This window comes from Lissotriton helveticus, chromosome 2_1 (assembly GCF_964261635.1).
Source record: "Lissotriton helveticus chromosome 2_1, aLisHel1.1, whole genome shotgun sequence".
Classification (NCBI taxonomy): Eukaryota; Metazoa; Chordata; class Amphibia; order Caudata; family Salamandridae; genus Lissotriton; species Lissotriton helveticus.
Genome location: NC_136059.1, coordinates 1983646167 through 1983670759, shown reverse-complemented (window position 1 = coordinate 1983670759; position 24593 = coordinate 1983646167). Strand labels below are relative to the sequence as shown.

General features: G+C 42.6%; 1 protein-coding gene across 4 annotated transcripts in view; it reads left to right on the top strand.

Moving 5' to 3' along the window:
• The window catches only part of FBXW7 (F-box and WD repeat domain containing 7), a 728515-nt gene that overhangs the window by 687942 nt on the left and 15980 nt on the right, over positions 1–24593 (top strand). For all 4 annotated transcript variants that reach the window (XM_078676925.1, XM_078676926.1, XM_078676927.1 and 1 more), the window contains 4 exons: positions 5895–6029; positions 16866–16989; positions 17455–17591; positions 19193–19306. In XM_078676925.1, coding sequence (XP_078533051.1) covers positions 5895–6029; positions 16866–16989; positions 17455–17591; positions 19193–19306 — 510 coding nt within the window. The remainder of the gene's footprint in view (positions 1–5894; positions 6030–16865; positions 16990–17454; positions 17592–19192; positions 19307–24593) is intronic.

Here is a 24593-nt window from a genome sequence, read left to right as displayed (position 1 = left end):
AAGAAGGACTAATTTGTGGCTCACTTATACAGCAGGCATAATCTTAATTTTTCATCACTGGTGACAGTATACTTTCGTAATGAAAGAATTAATCTCTGAAATGTATCTGTAGTTTCTTATTCATCAGGTCGTTTCCCTCCCCCCCCCCCACCCGCATGTCTGTCTGGTTCCTCATCGATTTTGATCCCTCCTGTAAATGGACCGTCTTGGCCGAAATGCAAAGCCACATTCTAGCTAAAAAGGAACACAAACAACCCACATAGGTTTCTGTTGTGTTGGGCCTCATCAGTGAAGTGCAGCTTGAGGATCTGTTTCCAGGGCAGCAGATACTAGAATGACCTCGTATTTGTGTTCTATGACCGTCGAATCATGAAATATCTTCTTCTAACCTCCTATGACATTTAGCAAATTATCACTGCCAACTAGTATCTGGCCGTCAAAGGTAGACTAGAGGTTAGCTGTAACCTTCCTGAGAAACTGACTCGATACTACTTTACACCCATGCTCCTTAAAGGCGTCATCGCCTTGACATCTTCCAAAAGTTTTAGTATTAAACGGCTCAGAAGCACCTTTAATACCGTATGGACGTTCACCTATACACCTGGGGATGCCAGATACCACCAAAAAGAAAACTTAGAAATGTTTTTTTCTTTTTGCCTATCATTCTTTATCCACAGAACAATTAGGCTCCTAACACAACTAATCCTCACCAGTTACTCTGTTCCGTATAGGTCATTCTTATGAAACATGGGCTGCATATTGTTCACCGCTGCAGCTGCCAAAAAAAACCTCAGGACTGCTTATTTATTCTGTTTGTGTTAGTTGTAAAAATCCCAAGTGTTCCCTCATTGTGTGATGTGATTAGTGCTTCTTCTGGTGCTGTGTTGTTGTTAAACCGGCTAGTCCTCTTTAATGTTTGTTTTCTTTCTCCCTTTAATCCATGTTTGCATAAGAAATCAAACCCCTTTGATGCGCTGAGATGACTTTTAGCTAGGCACGCTCCTCAGATGTGTGCTATCTTAGTTATTCACTTCTCTCTAAATCATCATGATGCAAATCTGCAGAGCTCTCTGATGACCGCCTCTAAAGCATCGCATTTTATGGCGCCCATTAGTAGAAATGTGGAGTACGGAAAATTACCCGTCAAAATTCCCCATCTACTCCTTAATGTGTAATTTCATGTCTACAAAATAAAATGATGTTTTCCTGCTACCGCTAAATGACTGCATCATGCGCAAATTAGGCGTTACTTGTAGTAATTTGTGGGCAGTGAATGAGTATGTTTTCTTCACGGCCCCAATAACACGAACACATTTTCGCCTCTCAGACTTGAGCTTTGTCTGCCGTGATCAGGGCTCTTGTACTTTCTCAAGGATGTTGAGAATAGGCCGGCGCCCTGCCTGGCGAGCGACATCTGCCATTCAGACTAATGATGTCGTTGTGTTTCTTGATTCTGCAACCGTGAACCCATCGAACAGCTGTAGATATGGGGTTAGTTTCAGGAGCTCCTTAAAACAAGATGGTAGCAAAACGTTAACGAAATGTGCCAATGAAATCATATGTTCTTGTGCCTGAAAAAATGTAAGAAATTCGGGGAGAAAGTAATAAAGGCTCCATACATTGACAGATGTTAGCCTAGAATTGTTTGATATTCTGTTTTAAAATGTATTTATGCATCCTCTTCTTTGTATAGCCACAGCCCTGCTGCCATGCAGCCACCTCAAAGCATTCACCTTGAAGGATGTGTGGACATTGGGAAAATTGGGCTCATGTACCACTACTCAAATTACTTCATATTTTACTATACAAATTTTCAACACTAATCCTTTGAGTTCCGGGGTGGCGTGCTACTCGCCAGAAAAGCACTTCAACATCCATCAGGGGTAACAAGTGCTATATGAATGCAAACCATTCTTCCCCTTTTATCCCTCCGCTATCCTTCACACTCCAAATAACTGACTAATATCCACCACTGAAATTACTTTCATATTTCACCATATTAATTCACCACTAATCCTTTATGGGCTTCCTGAATAGCATGTTTCAACACTCCATCAGGGGTAACAAGCGCTATATGAATACAAACCTTTTTTCCTCCTCTATCCTTCTGCTATCATTCCAAATCCAAATAACTGACTAACCTACCCACCACTTAAAATGTACTTGCATGTTTCACTATACTAATTCAACACTAATCCTCTATGGGTCCCGGAGTAGCGTGCTATCCGCCGAAAAAGTGATTTGACGCCTCGTCAGGGGTAGTAAGCGCTATATAAATGCATTTACAATACAATACAATATGACTGGCACACACAATGGCGTGGGATCTAAGAACTGTCTGTGGTTGAAGCGTTCTTGTGAGGAGCTTGCAGTTGAGGTTGCAACATCGTGGGTCCAAGGTTGGATCCCCGCTTTTGGGTGCATTTCTATTTTGCAGCAGGAGTAGTGCAGACTGTACTTTCACGAGGTTTTGCTATTTGATCAGGATAAACAGTGTATCTCTTTCTTTTGTTTCTCAGTGAGTCTCAAAGTCTAGTCAGCAACAGTAGGCTTTTTTCTGCTCTCTTGCACAGTATTCTGAAGAGCAGGTTATGTTGCTGTGCTTTCCTGGATTGCTGAAAAGCAAATTAGAGCCTTGAATTCGTACCTGCAAGCTTGGTTTTGTCACTTGTTCTTTATTGTCATGTGTCATTGAATGTTCCTTATTCATATGTGATAGATGCAAGGTCAGCAGGTAACACTGGGCTACTGTTGTAGAAGTTGTTGTCTATAATGAAGAAAGGCCTTCGAGCTTTATTCTGAACTATAGCTGGAGCTATTCAAGGCTTTTCCAGGCAGATGATGTGCGCTTGTTCTTACAAATCTCACATTCTTTTGGTAAAAGCCATGTCATGATTCCTGTTCTGCTGAGACAGCAGCATGATCTCTATATGTTTCACACATGTCTATTCATGTTGGTTTAGAAGACCATTGGCCATGCAGATGGCCTTGTATCCTCTTGGCACTTGTATGTGATTATTAAAATGCAATTCAGTACTTTGCTACATCAGTACAGTTCTTTGTACTCCTTGTGAGCCTTTGTCCAAAATGTCTAGAACGTGTCTATTGTGTTTTTTGGGTCTGTTTAACATATTCTCTGACACATTAGTGGTGGAGAACCATACACTGACCTATTAGTGATGTAGATCATACCTTTCTAAGACATTGTACCCCTTTTTGTTTTAAGTTAAACTCTGTTTTTTTCTGATTAGTATAGATAAGAAAGCCAATATAATCACCTATTAAACAAGTATTTACAAAGCCAATCAGTTTGACTTTTATAAAGTTCATGCACACAGACGCACAATATCCTGGCACCCATTTACATATGCAATAGCTTTTTATAGAGTACTTCATACTACACTTATGGTGTTCCTAATTGCTGGGAATAATAAGTGTTATAGCCCGGCTTAGGTGGTACTCACCTCAGTGACTGATGGAATACTCACCTCAGTGACTGATGGAATTCTGAATAGACTATAGTGAGATTCAGATTTGTGATCTGCACATCAAATAAAGTTTCAGTGTTAAACCTTGATCTCACTGATTCATTATGCTGGCACGGCAAAAGCAAATATATGCAGGTCAGCGTATCTACAGAGGCCTATGCAGTCACACAGACTAACGCATTTCCAGAGAAAGGCAGTGGACAAACAGGCACTTATGCACATAGACCACCAGACATGCAGTCGATTATAAAGACAACAAAAAGGCATATGTAATGTTATATTGGTTGTATGTTTAGTGCCTATGCTTCCCTAAGATCACCTCAAAGTAGCAGATCTGATTTGTCAAGGAAGCGGAAATTAGTAATCGGAGGAAGTGGCAAAGGAGACTTTTGAATGTAATGAACTGTAGGACGTCTCTGACCTTTGAAATCTGAATGCTCAGCTGGTACAGGAGAGGCAAATAGGTTACATGAAAGAGAAGCAGTGGTTAGCTCATGCTTCAAGGTATAAATGTTGGAGATTGAGGCGCTAATTGTGTGAGTAGGCTGGACCTGACTTCAAGTTAAGAAATCTGGTAGATTTAGAGAGATTTCTGGGCAAGGTGGAGACAGTCGGGCATTCATGTCCCTAAACCAACATGTAGGGAATGATTACGAGTGGGCAGTTATATTCTGACCCATGTTTATTCATGGGTCAGAATTATGTGTTGGAAGGTATTTAACGCATTCGACAACTATTGGATGCGTTGAATACCTCAACCTTTGTTACATTTCGGCCAGTCAAACCCGTCTAAGTTTAATGGGGGGGGGGGGGGGGGGGGTCTGTGGTATTTACCGAATCATTTGGATTTTTGTGTGTTAAACACTAAAATCCGCATGTTATTCCCCACCAACTCGTAATGGGTGCTATTTATCGCACCTGATAAATAGCATACCATGTGGTATTAAACATAGATTGATTGAGGGATGCCAGTTTCGTGTTTCCTCAATCTTTATTGCCTGAATCTAACTTGGGGTAGAGGAATAGTTATCCGTGCCCGCAAGACAAGCCCATTGTCATGGCACATGATACTTCTACATCCATGTTTTTTTCTTCTCAAAGAACTTTGTAACACAGCCCCCTCTCTGGTTCACTTTGGGTGACGTTTTGGGCATTTTGGCCCTGCTTTTGAATAAACATATTCGTTACATGGCTAAGGCCTGGAGCTGGATTGGGGTCCAAAACAAGGTCGTGAAAAAAACTCGGAAGTGTCACACAACAGTGTGCAGCTCGCAAATCAACGCTTCTTAAGGAAGCATCTGTGTTCATCTGCCAAAATAACTGGAAAAAGCTCCTTCCGAGCTAACATTCAAACATCTCAGTCTTAATGCTGAATGCATGTCCTTGATAAAAGCTGCCAAAAAACCCTTAATTAAATAATGATACAAAAAAATATATTACAGGTTAAGGGGTAAAATGATGTTGTATACCTCCCAAGTGCCTATATTCTATTAATTCCATAAAATATTTTGCGCTTAGCAGCAATCCACTCGATTTTACATGTCTGATGTGCTTGGTGGAGAAACCTGATCAACTCTCCATTAAAACAAGGACATGATTAAACATGCTTCTGGTATTTTCGTGAACATAGTTGTCATTTACTTGCATATTAGTATAATACGTCATTGGCTGGTGAATTTTTAAATGTATGGTATGAAATATGTCTCTGGCTCATTCTGTTAACACAGCCACTAAAATAGTGTAGCTAAACCTACTGTGGAGACCAAACTATAACTTGCGCATTAAGCTTTCTGCAAAGTTCTGTTTTATTGTGACGCTAAATTTGATTCTGTCATACGCTTTGTAAAGGCCTTGCAGCAGAACCTATTTGCCAAGTAATTATTTGGTCCATAGCATCCCTCCTTTGTCAGTTATGATGATTAAATAGTTTGGATATAAAACATGCAAAAGGAGCACAGTTTACTTGCACAGTAATGACGACTCTTCCCATGAAAAATACACTTGTTGAATCCACAGCACCCTTTACCATCCTTTGGGTCAGACCTGGCTCTGATGGAAATTTAAAAAGTAATCTCAGTGTCCTCTGATCTTTGCGAAAGAAGATACACCTTTTCAGCAGACTGGAGGACAACCGTTTTAATGACCTTCATCCTTAGAAGAATCGTTATCATACAGAGGATTATTGTATCAGAATGTAACTAACTTGTTTGTTTCACTGAACACAAATGTATGGAAATTGTTCTAATACTAGTTCAATGACTGAATCAAAATTACACTTTACAGCAAATAATTTGCAAATAGCTGTCTAATCAGTTGAAATGTTGAGCATGTCACATTGTTCGAATTGCATTCCTATGGACATAACATTCTGCCCAAGTATTTAAACTTTTTCTCTCTCTTTCGCAGAGCTGGAGTGGACCGGAGAAGTTACTTGCTCTAGATGAACTCATCGACAGTTGTGAGCCGACGCAAGTGAAGCATATGATGCAAGTGATTGAGCCTCAGTTCCAAAGAGACTTCATTTCCTTGCTCCCCAAAGAGGTAAGGATCTTGTGTTCTGTCCGTACACATTGTATTTTGTGTTGTAATGTGACACTACCCACCTGAAGAGTCCATTGGAATACTCTTCAACATGGTGGTAAGCTGTGCCCTTTTTTCTGTCTCGCTACAGACAATTTTCTCTGGCTGTTATGGATAACATATACAATACCTTGGGTATTTGAGACTTTGGGTGTTCTTCTTGATCATGACGGCATAACTTTCATGATGAATTCAACCCAGATCTGTTACTGGGGGTGAGTGTTTGAAAAATGTCAGCACTCCGCCCATCATCTCCTTGTGTTTGGTATAGGTTTCATACCCATTCCAAATCCCTGCTCCTGATTCGATGACTTAATTCCCTAGTCTTGTGTTTGTCTGGCTTCTGGGCATTGCTTCCTTACCTTGATTTTTGTTTGAATGTGTTGTATCCTTCCACAACTGACCTCAGGGCACTACTTTTGTCTCTTGCTTTTTCTGTGGCATTTGTCATCTAGCGCCCAGAGAGTGCATAGCCCATCCTTTTTCCCATTGTTGCATTTGGTTGTTCCCGGCCTACTTCCCTTCTCTGTTGACTTTTGCTCCACCCACCTGGCTGGCGATTGCTTCCCTTTGTCTAGTCACTTGTTCCTCTCTCATCCCTGCATTCACTCTCTCTCTTCGTCACTCATTCCCCCATCTCATCCTAGGCCGTCTCCGCGCTCTTTACCTGCACCTCTCGCTCTTTCCTAGATCCTCGCTTTCTCTCCCAGTTCCTATATGGATGGGTCTTTGTGCTACATTGCTTGTACATACCTGCAATCTTGCAGTGGTGTTACTGTAATAAACAATAGAAAAGATAGCCAATCCAAGCTTGCCGCACCTGTCAGTATTGGTTTTACTGGTGCTTGCGCAGCCTAAGCATTGGCATTGCCAATACCAGCATATTGCAAAGCTAGAATACCTTCAGTTTGTTAGTGTTTTTGAGTTCTCATTTCTGATTTTTTCTTTCTTTTGGTCTTTACTTTTTATTTTATATACTTTCTGCCCGCTCTATTGGGCATTTGCATTCATTCCTAGTTGAAGTATGACTTTACATTTTTATCTTGCATTTTTTTTTTAGTTTACCTTCAAAGAATGTTGAAGTGTTCATTAAAATCTGAGTATGATGACGTTGAGCTTGGCCACATTTGTAGTCGGGATGTGTTGCCAAGAATCCAGGGACTTTTCTCACACATCCCTATGCTGCGTTTGGACAAAGCACATGTTTGTTGAAAGCAGTGTTAAGTGAAAGCCTCTGCTCCTATCAAAGGTGCTCGGTAGTGGGCGGGGGAGATAGTGGAAAGAGTAAGATATTCTCCGCCTGATGGATCAGCTCATCCACAGCCGGGTCTAATGTGTTTCATCGGAAACTGATCTTCCAAATAAAACTGTCACTTTCTATATAGATCTTCCAATGGAGGCAATCTGTCAGCTCCTCTCAGGTGTGAAGTTCATTTCATTTTTATATATTGTAGGTGATGAATTGGGAGAATTGCTAAAGAGGTAGAAAAGCGACAGACTAAACATGTGGATGAGTGTTTAAATGGAAGAAGGATTTTGAGGTTGATGTGAGAAATTGAGGGGATGCTAGCGAGCAGTGATACAGATGTGTGAAATGGAATTTCAAAATGGTCACTGAGGAATGAGCATTGAACACTGTGTATAGGGGAGTCGTGTTTTCAGGAGCATTGAGGAAGGCAGCTGCTATTCAGATACTTCGAAATCCAACGGAGGCTTTCTGGAAAACAAAAACAGTTCACATGTTGCTGTGAACGTCGATCTGCAAGATTGTTGAATCCGATGGTGCATCTTTCACAGGGGTCACCACTAGTGCTTTGTGCCAAGTGGATGTTTTCGACGCCGTTTCATCCCACATACTCCTGTCCCTTTTGAATCTACACTGTGGCTTTACTACCTTCCCATCTGCGTACATACATGGTCATCAAATCCACTATTGCACTGATAATAACACGTATATTCCCCTTAAGCCCAGGAGTTCTGTTTTAATATAAAGTTTACTTTAATGTAAATATTCCTATGTGGCTGGTCCTGAGGAGAGCCAAAATGAAGCATATGGCAAAAAGCATTCAACTTTCATCACTAATTAATAAAAACATTTAAAAAGGGGACCATCTGTTTGTTTTGCTAATGTCGCAAAAAAACTTTCACTTTATGGGTCCACAGTACATTTTAGATGCCCCAAAAGGCATTAGTGCAAGCCACTAATTTTTAATTGCCAGTGGTCCAACTTTTTGCCTTGGCCCGTGCTTCCAATTCAAGAGACATCCGTTAGTTTATGTGTGATCTGGTGATCGCCATTTCTCTCACTTTGAGAACATTTGAAAGCCTCTTTGACTGAACAAAGTGATTCCCAGACCTGAATCTTCTAATTTAAACAGTATGCTTGTAAATTCGTTTCGCTCAGGGAAGTTTTCTATTCCGTTTTGTGATACAGGGCAGGGGAGCATAGCTGCCAAGGTTTCAGATTGCTATGTGTGACATTTTCATAATTTCAGTGTAATTATGAGAGACATTTCAATGACTATGAGTGCCAATTTCTCGCAAGCAAAATTAAGCAATAAAGAGGGAAACATAAACATTAGCAATTACATCCTTTTGAGCAACGAGAAACTCTAAGAAGATCTTTAAACTACTGCAAAGCCTGAAAAATGGAAGGTCACTAACGGGATACAGACTTAATGACTGCAGTTCTCAGAAAGAGAGGTGGGACATTTTCATGTTTCCAGTGTAGTTATGAGTGACATTCAGTGGCAACATGTGTAACACTTAGAGTGACACTTTTTTGCAATGAAGTGCATTGACAGAAATAAATATCTGAAATTGCACACTTTCGAACAATGAAAAGCTCTGAAAAGATATTGAAACTGCTACAAAATACCTGAAAGGGAAGTTTACTAACCCTCTGCCCCTTGCTAAGATGATTGTACTGTCATCTGTCAGGGACTCGGTGCTGCAGAGTGCTGGCGTGCATTACACGCAACTGCTATCCTCTAACTGCGGCCTCAATAATGGTGCTTAGGATTGCCTCTTTTTTGCAGAAAAAAAATACCAGCCACCTTCTCATGTTTTAATTATTTGCAAAGGCCTGAACTTGATTCTTTAATGGAACTTTATATGAAATTGTCCGTATTCTTTTTTTAAATGCCCTTTCTACCTTTGTTTACTTTATCAGTCAGGGGCCATTATGGCACCTTGAGTACATATTGTATACTGTTTTCTTCTTACATGCACGGTTTAAAGAATTTACAGCTAAGGGGAAAATACCCTTTGTAGTTGCTGGGACATTAAAATGCTTACTGTACTGGAGTCACGGTTTTAGTGCTGTTCTCTCTGATAAATTACCTCAATGCTGCTACCTGGTGCTGGCGTGGTAGTAGGTAGGCTGAGCAAGGGTTTCTCGCTCCTGGGGCTCAGTGCTGCAGAGTGCTCCGGCATACATTACATTGTCCTTTAACTTTGGCATCACGGCTGGTGCTCACTGTATGGGCATCACGCTTGTAGTAGGCAGCCCAGGCCGAGCAGAAAGGCTCCCCCGGGTGATGTGTAGAGCTGTAAGATATTCCATCGGGCGTCCAATCCTTCAGAGCGGAGTCCATCACTACCCACATTGTTAATTGTTAGCTGGTCAGCGCCAAGAGAGTTTGCCTGGGGCACAAATCTCTGCGTTACTCCCCCCTCTCCTCAAACACACAGATACTGGAGAGCGGGCAATATTTAAATGTGTTGGCCCCACAGATGGGTGGCAGAGAGGTGGGGTGGGTGGGGAGGTCAAAGCTGCCACCTCAGTGTCTGCTTTGGCTGGGAGCTGTAGTGTTGCACTATATAAGTAACACCACATGAGAGGGCCGGGAGGGAGTGGGGGGGGGGGGAGGGTTGAGCACTTCCCTGATGGCATGCTGTCAACTTTTGCTCTGACGCTTTGCGTCGGCTTGGTTATAAAGTAACCCGGGAAACGGGTGTGGAGGGGCGGCTCCTCCGCAATGGCGTAGGAGCGTCACCCCACTGGCTCAGAGCCAGCAGGTGAAAAATAAAACAATATTCTATCGTTGTTTTATTTTTTTACCTGCTGGCTGAGCCAGCGTACATAGGGAGGAGTCAGGGTCATGGGAGGGGGAGGAGGACTGGTTGGTGCACATCTAAGTGCGCATGTGTGTTTGGGGCTTGTGTGTTTGGCTTGCCAAACACACATGCCCACTTCGGTTTCTCCAAACCAGCAGTATGGAACAGCCGGGTTGGAGAAACAGCACAGACTCCCTGTCTTGAGCTGAATTTCAAACATGCCCGCTAAGGCCAATCCCCGCGTTGCTCTCATAGAATGAGAGCAGCTCGTGGATTGCACAGGGAGTCTGTGATGCTGTCCCAGTGTCTGCTAGGACCATGAAGAACACTGAGGCGGGAGGCGGCCGGTAGCTTCAGGTAAGTCTTTTTAAAAAATGTTTTTATTATTATTATTAAACTTCCCTCCCACCCCACGCTCGCTCCCCTCCTGCCCCCACCACACCACTTTTTGTTTATTGATGCTACCACTGTGAGTGTGGTCAGTTGAGGGACCACGAGTTATTGCAAGTTCATGTGTGTGGTCTGTGTTATTCATAGAGGCATCATCAGCACACTAGAGGAGCTATTCAGACACTGCATGGTCATAGTGGGGCATGCACCTTGCTGGCCAACAACAGGCAAGTTGCTGCTCCCGAATCCACGTCAGGCAGGCCTAGGTTTTGGTAATTATCACCACGCTGTCTACTGACTGAAGAGACCACGTGGTACACAATTTCACTCGCTAATTCGGGCAGGGCAGCTCAGCTTGATTGAATTGGTGATCGTCGTGGCCAGCTGCGATGCCTAGCAGAGTTGATGATAATGTTTGAAGCCCAAGTAAACAAGAGAGATGGCCCTAGTTGTGAGACACAGAACGTAGCTCTCCTCTTGTCAACACAGCGCTCCCTCATAGCGACTTGCTGGGTAAATGCAGCTCTACCTACAGCACGCCTCGTAGGGTGGTCACTTCGGGCACTAGAATGGGTTACTAATATGTTTAGTGAAGTGATACAGATACCAGCACTAAAAGGCTTTACTCTAACCCATGATGCGTGGTACTTCGCAGGGCTGGGGGAGGATGCTAAAAGCATGCGTCATGATTCTGTCCATCTCTCTGGTGCCATCCATCAGACACCTAGGACATTCACTACACTTCATTAAATATCATGCCCATTCACACTGCATAAAGCAGAGCTTTTCAAGCCCAGGCAAGACTTAGGTCTACGATTTTGTGCTGTACAAATTCGAGTGACATGCTATTCTGTCTTGCCCTCTTCCCTATAGCTGGGGCAACTCAAGGGGGCTGTAATCGAATGCAGTCAAATCGATTTCAGGGTATCCAGCTCAGCACTGGATGGTGACTGCTGCTAGATGGGTTCTTTGACGGCTGCTCTGTTTAGTCACCTGTATTTAGAAGCCGGTAATGGTTTCTCAGCACAGAAAGTCCGCGGTTATCAGAGCGAGCAGTTAATTGCAGCTTGGCATGGTATCATGCTCCACTCCAAACATTTTGTGTCTCTATAATAAACTTCATCTAAAAGCATTCGAGCCATAATGGTGAAAAGAACCCAAGGGGAAAATGCAAACCTGCTAGTCCAGAACCCTCCAATAGGGAAAGTTGGCAATGCATTTGCATTCTACCTCTTCGAAAGTGTTCTTCTATGCAGTTGTTTGAATTACTCTCTGTGACTCGCCGGAAAAAGAAGGCACAGGTTTTTAACAGTTGATGAATGTGTGATGCTTTGCAGAGCGTCTGAGTATACTTCACGCTATCAGTTGCGTGCTTCAAAAAGGTGCGCTTTCTTAGGATTCCTTCTTTAGCATCAGTAAGAATGGCTTGTCTGAGCCTTCATCTGGATCACCAGGCACTGCAACGCAGTGCATTGCTGGTTAGCTGTGGATGATATCCTGTTACACCTCTCCATACTTAATATTGTGTGGCCCATTAATCCCTGGGTGTCGATGTTCATGACTGGTTAAAGGTCCCACCGTAGCGTACAACTTTACAGGGTCACCAGTCACCAGTTGCTCAGCGTAGACCCTTGGATCTTGAAGGTAGAACCTCACCATTTGTGTGTAAGTGAATGGTGGCAATATGGTCCTGTTAGACTTTTGTCTTTGCCATCTTGGAGTCTTCCATGCAGTATTGGCTCCAGCCCTCCCAAGCTGTTGCTTTCACATGTACACTTATGCAGCTGTTTCTTTTTGATAACCACTCATATTTTTGTTATTACACTACATCCCAATCGATGCCTGCCGTTTTCCTTTGGTTTTATCCACTCTCTTTCCAAGCTTTTTATGGCTTTTGATTACTTGTTTTTATGGCTTAGCTGTCCTGTTTTATGCTTTACAATGTTATCTTCTGCAATGGGACTCTGTCATGTTTTTTAATGCTCCATTGGTTTTAGGGAGTATTACAACTGACCCATGAGATCACTACTTCCTTTGGATATCACTGAAGTGTACATTTGTAATGAGTTTTGTCAAATGTGGCATTTTCTTGGGCTTAGTTAACTTTTGATTCTAGATTTATAGTTATTTGATGTGCATCGTAATGCCTTTAATTTGCTTTTATGTTACTGTAGTGGATTGATTTGATGGAACTTTGTTAGAACGTTATTGCTTTTGAAAAGTGCCTACGTTTAAGCATCATAAATGCTTGCAGTATCTACAGATTTTCATTCTGATTACTTTTAAAATGTTCCTTAGGGTATTGTGCCTGAGATCGAGGATTTATTATAGTAAAGAATGTTTCTTCTGCAAATATGCAGATAGTCTTTCTATAAAAAGTAGCTACTGACTTCAGGGCTTCACTTAAAATTTAAAGGTGAACAATCCCCAGGGAACCCCCCCAAGAAGCATTTTTTGTCTCTCCGATGCAGAGATACTTTGCACGCCGCACCCCAATCACTTTTGTCCCCCAAAGGCTCTAGTTTCTGAAAGAGCCATACCAGTGCTACCTGCAGGAGACTGTTGGCAACAAGCAAAAGGGTTCAAAAGGGTTTGTGACCAGGCTTTTCACTGACATTTATTGAAGGCCAACTTGTTTGGGGTGAGGTAGAGTCAGTATACTGTGTGATTAACTGACTAACCTATCCACCACTTAAAATGTACTTGCATGTTTCACTATACTAATTCAACACTAATCCTCTATGGGTCCCGGAGTAGCGTGCTACTCGCCGAAAAAGCGATTCGACGCCTCGTCAGGGGTAGTAAGCACTATATAAATGCAATTACAATACAATAGCTGAATGGTGCCTCATTAGATAGCTTTGAACCAAACATTCTCACTGCCTCACTATTTGTGTTAGCTCAATCCTCAAATACCTTTTAATGGCCACTTCGTTCACACCCCGCCACGTTATTTTAGTCAGCCTTCCTTCACAAATCCACCACCTATTCAGAGCCTGTTCCGCAGGACTCTCTCTGCCTTGCTTCCCCTTCCATTTTTAAATTCCATTCATTTAATCTCATACTCTCATCTCAGCTCATGGTTCCATCCATCCACCACCATCCATGTAACTATTGAACACAAATCTTTATTTATTTTCTACTTTAAAGCCTTTTTTATATTGGCTGTACTCTACCCCACTCTGATTTTTCTCAGTGAATTACCACCTGTTGTTTAAAGCTTGACCTATCCCCGATCTACATCAATTGTCTCTTTGATGTCTGATTCTCTTACTGACACCATTATTTTTCTGTAGCCTTCCAATGTATCTCTTACTTTGCCCTTGGGGTAACGGTTGACCTGGAGTTTAGGTTCACGGTTTCTTTATTTGTTGTACCACTGGCATAGCCGGTGTATCATGAGCCATAATACAAGGAAGGAAATGACCCCCTAGCCAATGTTTGAAATGTGGAAAACAGCAAAAATCAGGGTTCAGTGGTGTCTCTATTCCCCGTTAACTGCTGCACCAGTGGAAGCTACGTCCCTGTGTTGTGCTCATTCTTCCCCTCCTCCCGGCATATCTGCTACATTTGTACTTGGTTGTCCTTTTCCCTGTACAGAACCCCTAGTTATCACTGGTGGTTTCCAAACTCACGTTCTGTTACTAACAAGTAACCCACCAACTGAGCCTTTATTTCACCTTGCATTTCTTCTGTTAGCTTCCTCAGTTGGTGCCTGTTTTTTCTGCCACACTTTGGTTTGACTCTCTCTTCATTGATGACTGCTCTGAACATCCAGTCACCTACTGCTTCATCAAAGTCCAGACTATTAATCTATGCCTATTCAGAATCAGCATCTTCTGTTTGAATCTTCTCCCACCCCCTCTTGTTTCTACTGTTTGAGGCCATTGCATTTTTTTCCAGTTTCAAAAAGGGTATAAATATCATCACTCCAGATTTAGCTTTCAGGCAGGAACCATGATCCTCGAATTGTATGGTAGATTAGGACAACTATGTCTGTTCTGTTGACACGTTCCTCTTGACATAAATACCTTACATGGTATCCTGATTTTCACTTGCTTAGCCAATACTGTTGTTCCGATGTGTATCTTTTAAAGCTTCTTTAAATCCCTGTGCTATTTTAATCTAATAGAGACTGTTAGTTGTAGATTCCCTACATTAGAATTTCCCCCAGGCATCAGTCTGGATCTGGGGATTTTTTCTTCAGCAGTACCCCTGCGCGTCATTAGGTTGCATCGGTCGGCTCCGCTGGACCTACATAGACGCCGCCCATGCGGCTGACGTCAGTTCTTTCTTTTTCCAAGCCAGCCTAGCACAGATCTTGAGAGAGCTAACCCCAGTAACTTTTTGTCAACGTCTTTTTCGAGTCGTAGACTCCTGGTGAGTCGAGGATGTCCCATCATAGGACCGGCTTCAAGCCCTGCGGTTCCTGCAACCCGATGATGTCGGTGACAAATCCGCACCTCATGTGCCTTTTGTGTCTGGAGCACTGCCATGACTCGAAGTCGTGCTCTGAGTGCCAAGCCATGAACCTGAAGGCTTTACAGGAGTGGTCCCGAAAGGTGCTAGAGGCCCAGCACTCAGCTCCACGTAGTTCCCATTCTTGTTCGAGGGGAGGTCTCAAGGACGGTCGTGAGCCCACACTCCTCACACTTGAAGTAGAATGGGAGAGTCAGGGAAACACAAAAAGAATTTGAAGAAGCACAGGTGTTCTTCGAATTCTCCCTTTCAGTCAGCCGACGCACGTGGATTCACGAGCATCATCGCTCAAAGGCTCCGTCTCCAGAGCATACTACTGAGATGGCTCAAAGCCTCCCTCCCTTTCCGGGAGCAGGAGCGTCTCTTGCCCCAAATTTAGAAGTCCTATGAGGTCTTGTACCTAATATTTGAGCAGCTCGGCTCCGCCAGTGCACCTTTGGGCACCACGGAGTCGGTCAGAGCGCTGGGACTTCGGCTGCTCCGGGAACTGCTCTGGAGGGCCCCCTTGGATCCAGGCATGGGTCCGAATCGACGTAGGTATATCTCACTTGACCTTCCCCTACGTCGATCCCGACGACAACTGAGCCCCCGGTCAGCGCCGACTCCATCCTCATCCCCGAAGTGGACACAAAGCCAGACCAACGTCGATTCTGATGCCGGAAGGGACTTTCTGTGTTCATTCCTGGCATTCCTTTTGGGCCAGATGTTGAGGAAGGGGATTGGGAGTAGCCCGTCTCTTAATGCTTACAGCTGGCATCTCGTCAAAGGTTTGAATCTCAACAAAACTACCTCAGCCTTCAATCCATCCAATGTGTGTAAATTGCTTAAGATTTAATTGGAGAATCTCCAGGTAATGTCCAGGTCTCTGTTTCCCCTTGCGGTATACAATGTGGCATTCTATCAAAATGAATCTACATAATAGTGAATTTTACACCACTTGCTTCTTTGGGTCAGTGCATATAACATTATAAGTGGGTAACAGTGAATAACAGGATGTTTTTCTCTATGGGGCTTTGAGTGAGCTCTGAGTGACAACAAAGGAACAACGAGAAAAGTTCATAGAGCTTCGATGTCACTTAGAAATCTAAAGTGAAAAACACATCCGTTATTCACTTTTAACCCATCTACAAGTATATGTGGAGCATGACTCAACCCCACATTCAACTGCACCTGCTTTGAACTGCTACTGTGGGGCAGAGTAATAATGAAGGAGCAATACATAATGCATCTCCTGCCCTCCCAAATGTAAAAATCAAATGTCTGGCCTTCTGCCACCCACTCCTGTAACCCCTTGCCTTCACCCTGCCAGAATGAAAATGTTACCCCGCGTCCTTCCACTAAGCCACCAAACTAATTGCCAGCCTTGATTAACCTTTGTGAAATCCCTGGTGCACTGAGGTTTCAGTAGCCGTCTGCAAGACAATGATTCCCATCCAAAGCTTGTGGTAGTGTAAGTTTTGAAAAGAGACCTGTTTTCCAATGTGAGCATTCAGTATCAGCACCCTCAATAGTCTCAGCACCTGCACTATGGGCCTGCTATTAAACCAAAAGGTCATGCTTTGATTGGCTCCCGTTTAATTCCAAATGGACTTCCCCTCCATGAGCAGAAGAAACCCCAGGAACAATTATGTTGGAGGCCCATGGACTCTCCTATCAGCACTGTGGCTATGTCATGGTGCAGTATTTGTTTCCCAGCAGTGCACAAATCTAAGCAGCAACTGCATCAGTGCACAGCTGGTACTCCCCACTGGTGTTTGCTCCGTCCACACGCCTACCCTCCTCAGCTCTGAAACTGTTTTGTGTTACTACTTGCATCTCTGACTCTTAGTTTATCAGTTCCAATAAGGTTCTTTTATCATTGCTTTCTAGCTGGCGTTGTATGTGCTTTCTTTCCTGGAACCCAAGGACCTGCTGCAGGCTGCTCAGACGTGTCGCTACTGGAGGATTCTAGCAGAAGACAACCTTCTCTGGAGAGAGAAATGCAAGGAAGATGGTGAGGCTCCGCATTCATTTATGTTTAGTGTTTTTATAGAGCGTCAAGTGTCCCCTCCTAGTTACTTCAGCACACTAGATGGGATAGAGAGGTGTTATTAACTAATCGCAGGTTTCTTTTGGGCTGGTGCATCATGTGTCTCTGCAACAGATCCTAGTTTGGTCTAGACACTGTCCCTTACTGCGCTGCACCAATGTGACCATTCAACCAAGACAAAATGTCAACCTTTGATACAGTTGATTTGTTACTGAATAGTGATCATGGGAGCTCTAATTTGAGGAAAATTAGTGAACCGTCATTTGATATTTGCAAGACTTGGTGGTCTTGGAAGTATTTGATTTTATGTTATGTGCTACTTCAGCATATACATGTGGGGTGTGATGGAGCCTAACAACTTCTGTGATTATTTGTGGGCTGATGAAAGGGAACAGTAGATGATGTTGCACTTATTCTTTCATCTTTAAGGCATCGATGAACCGTTACATATAAAGAGGAGGAAAGTGATAAAGCCTGGTTTCACACACAGTCCCTGGAAGAGCGCGTACATACGGCAGCACCGAATCGATACCAACTGGCGACGAGGAGAACTGAAATCTCCTAAGGTAATCTTTTTGTAAACTGAATTGCTCTCATTTATGCCGATCACTTGTCAGGCCTTCTTTTGTTGTGGAATAAGCTTTAGTAAGTGACCCAGTTAGCAAAGAAAGCATACTGACACAGCAACCAATCGTGCTAAAATGAGCATTCCCAGAAGTGACTCATTCTCTACCTTGGGTTCCTTCTAAACAGCAGTACATTTAGATGTAACATTGTCGAGGCTTGGTTTAAAAAAAGAAAAACTGGATATATATATACACACACACACACACACACACAAGGTTGCCCCAATGAAGATATCGCACTTGAAAGGGTTGCCGCACACACACTGCAGGTAACAGTAGTAACAGCTCTTCTCCCAGCTTCTTTGTGTCACAACTGCCAAACGCGTTTCGAGCATTCATAGCTCTTGATCACTGGCTGACAAATTACAGAGAAAGCGGTGTTTAGTGGAACCACAATTTATTAATATATATATATATCTCCCTCCATCCATCCCCAGTAGGTAGTTATAGTTAGGACCTATTTTCCAAAGGAAAAGCGGTTTTTTTTGTTCTAATAACTTTGGCACTGCTTGACGAATCTGCTGTCAGGAAAGTTTCGGGGTGATTCGTCAAGCGTGGGCTGGGAGAAAAAAGGGGGGAGGTCCCAAAACGCATTACCCCCATGCAATTTGCCACAGGAATTGTGAACAAGACTACTGCCCGAACCTCTGAAAGGAATGACACCAAATTTGACACAAAAGCATGCAATGCTACGGACGCTTAGGCTGTCTGGTCGGGCCTGTCAGGGTGTGTCTGTCACCAATATATTCCATACGAAAACATGTACTCCTTCAGTACCATGCAAACAGGTCCACCAGACGTGCTTGGGTGGAAATTCTTTAAACTCAGCAAGTCTTGCAGCATAACACATTTCGACTCCTTGCGAGTCTTAATCATATGCGACAGGTGATGGTGAAGCTCAGCTTCAAAAACAGTGATGAAGGACTACAAAATGTAAGCATTTCAAAAAGAATTTTAAAGTGGGATTGAATTAGTCACTCATATGCTATACACAATTTAATGTATGAAACAGTGCAAACTTTTAAAATTCAATGCAATGGTCAGTCCATTGTAAAATCTCTATTTCATACGCACAGATCTCATTGCTGATCTCACTTTGTTCATTTTTTGAAAACCTGAAGACCACAACTACCATTATGCTTGCGATTTCCTCCACATGATGTCCTAATCCTCCAATGTCTTTCATTTTATTAATCAATCACCTTTGAATATATGTACTTCAGAGAATTGACTTCCATGTATGGCAGTCATTTGACTTCATTGTACTATCTCATTTCAAACCATGGTAATGTTACGGTTTTTGACTTGCCTACCTCAAGTCTTCATGTGCACGGCATGCACACACTGCCACTTTAAAATCTACTTCATTTGTTTTTTTGTTTTTTCTTTTTTGCACTATAGTCCAGAGCAACACTAACAAGTTAAGTAAATTTTCACAGAACGTATTACCTTGAGGCAAATCAGAACACGTCCTTTTGTTTAAATTTATTCTGCAAGCCACCCGTTCTCGGCAGTTTGTAACAGGGTCTTTATCTCATCAGGTATTGAAGGGACACGACGATCACGTGATCACATGCCTACAGTTCTGTGGAAACCGAATAGTTAGTGGTTCTGACGACAACACGTTAAAGGTTTGGTCAGCAATCACCGGCAAGGTAAGTTGCTCTTCAGGTTTTCTGTTAAGTGTATGTCAGTAATCTATGTAGGACTTTATGGAATCATTATAATGCCTAGTGGAAATCATAGAAAATACTTTACAGACTGCACATATCTTTTGCAAGAGTACATTTTCGTTCTGTAGAATGCAACACATAAACAAAGACTCAACAATGAGTTGCTCCAGCACCAAGGAACGCAGAGTGCCTATATTTTTCAGAGCATTTGGAAATAATTTCTTCCAGGGACAAGAGTTTTGTTTCTGTACCAAAAAAAGGTTTTTACAATCCAATCACTAACTTTGGAGAACACAATAAGAGGTAATTGCCAATTGGAGTTTTATGCAATTCTTTATACTGTGCGTCTTTCTAGTCAATAATTTATTATTACATGGCAAGTGCAATGGATACAACTCATCCAGTTTTGAAATACTCATCTTGCCCATTTACCACACGTAAAAGTGACTTCCTGTTGGTCTGTGTCTTGTGTCAGCTGTCACAAGTCAATACTGGCTTATCGCACTGCCTAATCACACTTCCTTTCACATCAGTTGGATAGTTACTGCACTGTGTTTGACATGGTAGTAAACATGTGGGCCTTTTTAGCTCCTCAAACTCATACTTGTAGTGTGATCTCGGTAACATGGCATCTGCTAACTGCCATTCGATTCATGAGTAGATACATCTTCTTTCAGTGTATAAAGAATCATTGTCAAAAAATGAGGTGTTTAGATTTGCCTTTAAAGTCCTGTTCTCTCTGACCGTATCTTAGTTTTTTGTTTTACTGTTCGTGTTAAAACAGCGCTTCTGACTTAGTTGCATTTCTTATTTGAAGGGTATCAATTCCACGCATGTCTCTTAATATAGGTTACTTCAGGTTGACTTAAGTTACATTGAACCTTCTACCCTCAGCCTTCCAGAACGTATGTGGGAAGAAGAGCATAATTCACACACGCTGCCATAGCTTTGTTGCATAGAAGACCTCTTCAGTATATTGGGCATATTGCTCTTTACGGCATTGTAGCCCTACCCAGTTGCGTTCCTCAGTGCTACTGTTTGATTGCCAGAGGTGTGCCTCAATCGTGCTGTTGGTTCGGTGGTGATTGTGAGTCGACTGCTCCCATCAGATTGCTTTTCAATGGAAAGCTTCTCTTTTGAGAGAGTCCGAGTTGGTGGCACCAGCAGAGGTGCCTGCCGCTCACTAGTAAGCCAGGAAGCTCTACAAAAGTAAGGCATAGCAAAATGTTTGTGAATCTGGCCCTTCATCTTTTGGCTCCTCTGTGGATAGTAAGGAGCTATGTTGCACTTAATATCTAATTTGTAAATCCAAATGTTAGATTGTGTTTTAAGGTAATATAAAAAAAAATAGGACATCCTCTCCATGCACAGGGTGTCATTGACACTTTATGTACAGTTCTTTAGCGCCTTGGGCCTGTAGCAATCAAAAGAAGGGCTACCTTGCTCAGTGTTTAGTGCAAGACATGTAATCTCATCACTATGAAGACCCACTAGAACTATATATTATCAATATATTCTCATTGATTATCGCAAACAAACCATTAACCAGGACCAGGCATCATTGTATCCTACACTGTAGTGAAAATGGTCGCTAAGGGTGCTGTCAGGCATTCCTTTACGTCATCACTCTGCTTTATAAACTGTATTCAACTTTCAAGGATGTACAGGGGAAGAAGGGTTTAAAAATGTACAGTGCATTTCCTTACATGTAGGTGTTGTATTGTTTATTTCTGTGTTATGTCGCTTTACAGAAGGTCCTTTTTTTCTATGAATGTCTTATTATTACTAATGTTTACAAAAATGAAATACTGAACTATTTAATGTCATTAAACAAATAATGTAAATGATGTACAAAGTACAATTTATAACGCCCTTTTTTATGACCGCAAACCCACACAGTGTAATTAGAAATCCTCTAAAAGCAGGATGGGTCACTTTGAAGTAACTTTGGTAAGCAATTAATGGGCCATTTTTTGCTCTGGTATAAAATTGTTCAAAGGAGTTCATTGGAATCGTATTGATAAAATACAGGCGCAAAAGCATCGTTCATCAGGCGTTCTTTCAGAGCCAGGGGACAGTGCATGGCTGTTTAATGTCATGATGTCACCTCTGTTTAGCAAGGGTCTGCAGGGAGATCTTGAGGTTGTTGGAGGCCCTCTATTTACCACTTTCTATATTGATGGCATCTGATAAAAGCAGCTTCTGATACCATGCAAATATATGTTACAAGCTCCCAATTTGCATACCCTCTGTAGTCGGGAAGCTTTGATTTTGTGTGCCAGCTATTCCCAAAATATATATTTCAGAACAGTAGGAAGTGTGAGAAGTCAATAAAATGTACATAAAACCTATCCGAAATGTGCGGTGGCTTGTTTCTTTGCACTGTACAGCAAAAAGATGTATACCATGTTAGTACTTCTCGCTGATCCATCCATCCATCCAGTTTTGTCTTTGTGCAGTTTTGATAATGACTTCACATAGAAACAGCTATTTCGAGATTTCTCTCTGTAGAGCTTATTCTTGGTCGAGGAGCTCTCAAAAAGCACACCTCTTTTCATTTGGAGCACCCCTGCGGTCCAGACCAACTATAGGGCCGTTATGAAAAGTCTATATGTATGTGACACTTCTAGGCTGAGGTACTGGAGGGTCAGTCCTCGGTACATTTTGTGTTTGGTGCGCTTTCCCTTTAAGACTGCTTTCTGGAATCGAATGGACAGGGAGTTAGAGGCTGCCACAGGTACAGAAACGTTCAATAAAATGCAAACCTTTTAATGCTCTTTGGAGCAAATCCAGCTACAAGAAGGTCACCTTCAGCGGCTATTCGGCAGATGTGGAAGCTGCTTGGCACTGGGCAGTTCTTTATTCACGGAACTAACTGGAATTCCAGGGAAAATGGGCCATGTCATCTGTATTACTCTTGTCACCCTTGAAGTATTTTGCTGACCTTGCTATCCTGCGTCCTCTTTAGCTCTGCATTCAATTGTTTCTTGGTATTTTTGGTCTGTTTCAGATGTTTTTTAAAGGTTTATGAATCTTTTTATGTAACAGTTGCCAAATGTATTATTTGTCTCTTTGTCTGCTTTCATTCTGTTCTCCTTTCAACTGTCCAGGTGTCTGCCAGTGCTGTGAAGTGGCACGTGTCAGATTGAAAGCGGCAGCCCGCGTCACACTGACAAATCATAAATTATATGGCTCACACTGGCTTGTGGTGGAGTGAAACAGGCCTTCATTCGTTGTTACCTCTTTAGAAGAACCCGGGCTCCTAGGCAGCAGAAGCTGGAAATCTTAGTATCTGGGTTCTCATCACATTCTTCCTGGAATGGGAAGTCAAGAGACAAATGTAGCCTCTGCCGGTCTAGGATGTTAAACGTGTCCTGTGAAATGTGCAGAGTTGATGGTCCTGCTGGCTTTAAATACCAGTGAATTCTGCAACTATACGTTTCCCGCAATTTTATATTGCAGAGAATGCAACACTCACAGTGACATGGACCCCTGGAAAAGAAGCCCTTCAACAGTAGCATCTGGCAGCAACAAAAAACACCCTCGCATAAGCAAGCATTCATTCCAATATCCAGTTCTTTTGAAAGCAGATATAGGCGGAAGGCACCACGGAAGAGACTGAACTGACAGTTGTTTTATTTTCTTATCGCTTTCGTACCCCTTGAAGCCTCAAAGTGCTTTGCGGATCGGGGGTTATTAGTTCTGATTCTCCGGTGCCTGGACCAGAGAAGGGTTGGTAGTGGTGTCATCTATCAGAACTTAGTATTGGCGTCGTGTGTGAAGCCCAGGATGTGCTCCAGGTTTGATGTGACAAGTTATGATGGCATATTACATTTGTGTCAGAAAGTGAGGAGTGTTGAGGATAGGTTTGCAAGCAGGGTATATGGGAAGATCCAGGACTGTAAGTCTCTTCTGAAATAAAAGTTATTTTTTTTGGATGGATCCAGTTTTATGTAGGAGTTTACTCCATAGTTGCATGCCCTCACTGAGAAACAGTTACCTCCTAGGTATGATTTCTGAAATGTAAGAATTATCAGTAGTGGGGGTGTTCTTGATCTGAGGTTCCTTTGGCTGTGTATTTGCATTTCGGTTGTAAGAAGTCAAGTCGCAGCCTCTGGATAGCCTGATGTGCAGTGCAGAAGGCTTTGAAAGATGTCCTTGTGTGAATGCTTATTTTTGCAGAGGTCACTTGGATGGCTTTTGCACCAGTGGTCAGTCATGCTTTGTGTCAGATCCTCCCAGGTCACATTCAGCCTCAACTACTTACCCTTGTTAGTAATTTACCCCACCTGTCTGATTCACTCTTTCTTCACTTTATGTCCCTTCTGCACTGTGTCCTAAATTAGCTTCGTTCGTTTGATATCTCTTCCACAACTTCTGTTTGGTGTTTCCTGTGGTCGTTCAGGGTTCACATGCAGTCTTTTGCTCCTTTGTGGATTAGCTGTGTGGCTGTACATGAAGTTTACAGGCACGGTGATGCCATTGCAAGAAAATCAGCACAGCCAAATAGGATGCACCTATTTGAATTCGTTTTTTCTGTACATCAGTGTAATCCGAAACATATGCCTGTTGTGTACCAGTATTATTTCTGAGTCATTTTGTTTTGCGGCTGAAGCTAAAATCACTGAGTAGATTTTGAGGACATTCCAATCCATTGCCACCCAAATCTTTTTGGGGGTTAGCTGAACTTAAATGACCTCTATTTTTAAAACTGGATTCATGTTTTATACTTATGTTGAAAATCATTTTTTTTTGTGGACGATATGTTTATCAGCAGAAATATTTGGTATTGGTGCGCGATTGTCTGCCCATTTGTTCTTCCTAGTAATCCAACTTTGAACCTTCAGACTGCAATGCAGCTGAAGTAATGAACTGAGGGGTTTTATGAAAAGACTCCTCCTGCAGTACATTTTCCCTCAGTGTAGGCAAACATGTCTTGACCTTCTTCTCATGCTCTGAAGTCTTTAAACACTCCGTGCCCTGAGGAGATGTGGCATACCCGTCACACCCTTTCCACTCGCATTCTTCAGTCGATGCTTTTCCCATGACAGAAACTCAGCGTTGCTGTCCGTGAAGCAGTGTAGTTGACAGGCATTGCTGGAGTTGTTGCCCCGGAGCAGCAAATTTGCTCCCCGAGCACACCCAAAAACACATACTGAAGGGTTTTGTTACAGGGTTGACTTGCGCCTTGGAGGGACTGACACCAGCCCCAGAATTTGAGCAGCACCATCCCACACCACTCAGCTCTCAGATACCGTCCCAAAAAGAC